The sequence below is a fragment of the Temnothorax curvispinosus genome, unplaced genomic scaffold (genome assembly GCF_003070985.1).
Source record: "Temnothorax curvispinosus isolate PA1 unplaced genomic scaffold, ASM307098v1 QBEX01009470.1, whole genome shotgun sequence".
Classification (NCBI taxonomy): Eukaryota; Metazoa; Arthropoda; class Insecta; order Hymenoptera; family Formicidae; genus Temnothorax; species Temnothorax curvispinosus.
Window position 1 is genome coordinate 1 of NW_020219250.1, and position 4,348 is coordinate 4,348.

The 4,348-nt window shown below is 61.7% G+C and overlaps 1 protein-coding gene across 1 annotated transcript in view; it reads left to right on the top strand.

Annotated features, from left to right (window-relative positions):
- The first annotated feature begins 119 nt into the window (after positions 1–119).
- Positions 120–4,348, top strand: part of LOC112459055 — a 5,270-nt gene continuing 1,041 nt past the window's right edge. Inside the window, exons 1-2 of the mRNA XM_025022953.1 lie at positions 120–1,297; positions 1,368–4,171. Coding sequence (XP_024878721.1) covers positions 120–1,297; positions 1,368–4,171 — 3,982 coding nt within the window. The remainder of the gene's footprint in view (positions 1,298–1,367; positions 4,172–4,348) is intronic.

Sequence of the window (4,348 nt, forward strand, 5' to 3'; positions counted from 1 at the left end):
TCGTCTTCTACCTCGCGCTTTCTCGCGCTACCGCGTGCTCACGAACATTTTGGTCCTTCGAGCCGGATCATCGCCGGCAACCGCGAGTTCGGGAGTGCCTCCTCCAACAGAAGACGACCATGAGTCTCGACCAGAGCAACATGGTCAGCAGCCAACACGAACTCTTCAAACGTATCTCCAGAGCCGAAGAGAACTTGAAGAAGATGGGGCAAGCGAACATCACCCTCGCCGCCATCGAGACCCGCATTTGCATCCTCGACGACCTGTGGGCAAAGTTCGAGAGTCAGCACGACCTGATTCGAAACTGCTACAAGGATTCGAGCCGCTACGCTGAAAGTGAGTACGCTCAATCAGACTTACTCGAGGCCGCCGAGATGGCTTACGTGCAGCAGCGTAGCGTCCTGTCCGGCGAGGCCGATCGCCGCAAGCCCGCGCAAGCCTCCGCGCCGGTGGAGCACGGTACCGACCGCGCGTCGCGAACTTCGCTGCCCCGTATCCAATTACGGGAATTTTCGGGTTCCTACGAGGACTGGCCATCCTTCCGTGATCTCTTCAAATCAGTGATCGGTGAGCAGTCGTCCATCTCGAAAGTCGAACGGTTGCACTATCTGCGTTCATGCCTCAAGGGGCCGGCTGAAAACATAATAAAATCATTAACGATTACGGGCGAAAATTACGATCGTGCGTGGGAGCTGCTCTGCCAGCACTACGAAAATAAGAGAGAGCTGATACGCTCCAACTTCGCCACGTTTACCGCCGTGGCGAAGATGAAAGCCGCTACCGCCGACGAACTCAGCCGCGTCCAGAACGCCGTCACGTCCGCCGTCAATGCGCAGGAAAGCATCGGAAGGCCCATCGACTCGCACGGCATGGACCTTTTTAATCACCTCGTAGTCGAACTGTTTGACCCGCGAACGCGGCTGGAATGGGAGTCCTCCTCGGGAGACTCCTTCGAGCCGCCGACTCACGCTACGTTGATGACCTTCATCAACAAACGGATCCTCACGCTGAACGCAGCGAATCCAAAGACCACTAAACCCGCGAGTGAACAATCACGGTCCGCGAAAACTCACGTCGCGAAGCGTTCCGAGCCTTCTCAGTGTCCGCTCTGCAAGGGGAAGCACTCGCTCATGGGGTGCCCCGACTTCAAGGCCAAGGTGGCCAGCGAGAGGAAGACAGTGGTCGAGACTAATAAGCTCTGCTTCAATTGTCTCGGCAATCATCAGGTGGCGAAGTGCAAGTCAACCCGGAACTGCTTCACGTGCAACGCGCGGCACCACTCGATGTTGCACGACGCGTACGTTTCCGCGACGGCACCCCCCCGCGGAAGTCAGCACGCTTTCCGCCGTCGGAAAGGCCGACGACAGTAAGGCGATTCTTCTCGCGACCGCGCGCGTGATTATCGCCGATCGGCACGGAGATCCTCACGAGGTTCGGGTGCTCATCGACCAGGGCTCCGAAGTGTCGATCGTGTCGGAGTCCCTGGTGCAGCGACTACGCCTGCCGCGATCGCGCACGCGAGTGTCTATCTTCGGCATCGGCGGCTCCCAGTCGGGATCCACACGAGGCAAGGTGTCCCTGACCATCAAGTCGAAGACCACCGGAGCCACTCTCACCGCCGTCGCGTTCGTGCTTCCGCGTCTCTCGCTCTACCAGGGCGCCGCGAATAAGTGCTGCACCTCGTGGCTTCACCTCCGAGGGCTTCCTCTGGCCGACCCTCGCTTCGCCGCCAACGACCCAGTCGAGCTGCTGCTGGGCGCCGAGGTGTGCTCGACCATCCTGGAGGATGGTCTCCGCCGAGGCGAACCTCAAACGCCGATCGCTCAGAAAACCATCCTGGGATGGATTCTTTCAGGGGGCTGTGGTGCGACCCTCCACTGTCACCACAGCTCACTCCAGTGTACCGCCGACCATGACTTGGCCGAGCTGGTCCGCCGTTTCTGGGAGCAAGCGAGCGAGCCTCCCGCCTCCGTCGCGCTCACCCCCGAGGAAGAGGAGTGCGAGCAACACTTTGTACGCACTCACGAGCGCACACCCCCTGGCCGGTACGTCGTCCGACTGCCGTTCTCCTCGACGCCGGAGCACCTCGTCGAGACCCGCAAGCCCGCTGAGCGACTACTCAAGGCCATGGAACGCAAGTGCGCCCGGGATCTCAGGTTCGGAGAGCTCTACCGCTCGTTTATGCGGGAGTACGAGGACCTCGGGCACTTGGAAGCCGTAGCACCGTCGGACGAGAACACAACTCGCGGCGTGTGCTACCTCCCACACCACGGCGTGTTGAAAGAAGCCAGCACTACCACCAAACTCCGCGTAGTGTTTAATGGCTCGCAACGCACCAGCTCCGGAGACTCGCTCAACGACCACCTCTTCGCAGGCGCAAATCTCCTGCCGGCACTTTCTGACGTGCTCTTGCGCTGGCGTCGGCACCGCTACGTGATGATCACCGACATCGAGAAGATGTATCGCCAGATCATCGTCCACCCGGAAGATCGTGACCACCAGCGGATCCTGTGGCGAAGTGCCGTCGAACTACTCGTGCGCGTTCTCCGCCTGACAACGGTCACCTATGGCCTCACGTGCTCACCGTGGGTCGCGATTCGCACGCTCCTGCAACTCGCCAAAGACGAGGGGGCTCGGTTTCCGCGTGGCGCGATCGCTCTCGAGGACGACCGATACGTGGACGATGTCGTGACCGGTGCGGACACTATCGACGACGCGGTTGCCGTGCAAACCGAACTGCGCGAACTCTGCACGGCGGGCGGGTTTCCGTTGCGCAAGTGGGCCGCGAACTCCGAAGACGTTCTCGTCGGCATCCCGCAGGAACACCGCCTTAAACGCGCCCTCCACGTGTGGGAGACAGACGGACACTCCACTCTCGGCCTCCGCTGGCACCCGACGGAAGACGAATTTTCCTTCGCGATTCGTCCGCGCGCAATCACCGTATTCACAAAGAGGCGCGTCCTCTCGGAAACCGCACGCTTGTTTGATCCATTAGGGTGGCTCACCCCCGTCGTGATCCGAGCGAAAATCCTCATCCAGTCCACCTGGCTGAAGGGGCTAGACTGGGACGCCCCTCTTCCGTCGGCCGACGCTCAACAATGGGGGAGCTTCCTGGAGGAGCTTCCGCGGCTTGAACTCGTTCGCGTGACCCGCTGGCTCGACAGCGGAGCGGATTCAAGAGTCGAGATCCACGGATTCGCCGACGCGTCCGAGCGAGGCTACGCCGCGGCCGTCTACCTCCGCGTCACGAGGAACGGTTCCGCCACACTGCACTTGCTCATGGCAAAGAGCAAGGTAGCCCCGATTCGACAGGTGTCCCTCGCTCGACTCGAACTGTCCGCGGCCGCACTGCTCACTAAATTAACGCGACACGCTCGCGACACTTTACGCTTGTCCACAGCACCGATCTTCCTTTGGTCCGACGCCCGGGTGACACTTTACTGGATCAGGGGTCACGCATCCCGGTGGAAGACGTTCGTGGCCAACCGGGTATCGCTGATCCAGCGAACTCTACCCGAGGCCCAGTGGCGGCACGTTCCTGGACGAGAAAACCCGGCCGACTGCGCTTCCCGGGGGATCGCGCCCAGCGAGCTGATCGGCCATCCGCTGTGGTGGACGGGTCCACCGTGGCTGCGGGAGGACCGAACCCAGTGGCCCGCCGAGAGCGACGAGATCCCCGACGCGGAGATGCCGGAACGGAAGGCCGTCGTGCAAGCCGCCGTCGGAAGGATCGACACGGAGCCCGACACGCTCCTTCGATTCTCGTCACTGCACCGACTGTTGCGAGTCACCGCGTGGTGCCTACGATGGCGACGCACCACCTCCCGCACCAACGATCACGGCCCGGACGATCGGGCGCCAACACTCACTCCGGAAGAACTCGACGCGGCACACGTCCTTTGGCTTCGAATGGTGCAATCACTGCACTATCCGGAGGAAATCAGGGCCGTCACCGCCGGCCGCACTGTGCCGCACCGCAGCTTACTTGCAAAGCTGAGTCCCTTCCTCGACGATCACGGCGTGCTCAGAGTCGGAGGGCGACTCAAACACGCTCTGATTCCGGACGACGAACGCCATCCAATGATCGCTCCCTCGGAGTCCTGGCTCACTCGCCTGCTCGTGGAGTCTTGCCACCGACGAACACTCCACGGCGGAGTGCAACTTACGCTCGGTACTCTCCGGCTCCGCCACTGGATTCCACGAGGCAGAGCCGTGGTGAAACGGCTGCTGCATCGGTGCGTCACTTGCACCCGATGGCGAGCCGCCACGCCGCAACCACCGATGGGCAGTCTTCCTCGGGCACGGGTCACTCCGGCGCGTCCATTTCAACGAACCGGCGTGGATTACG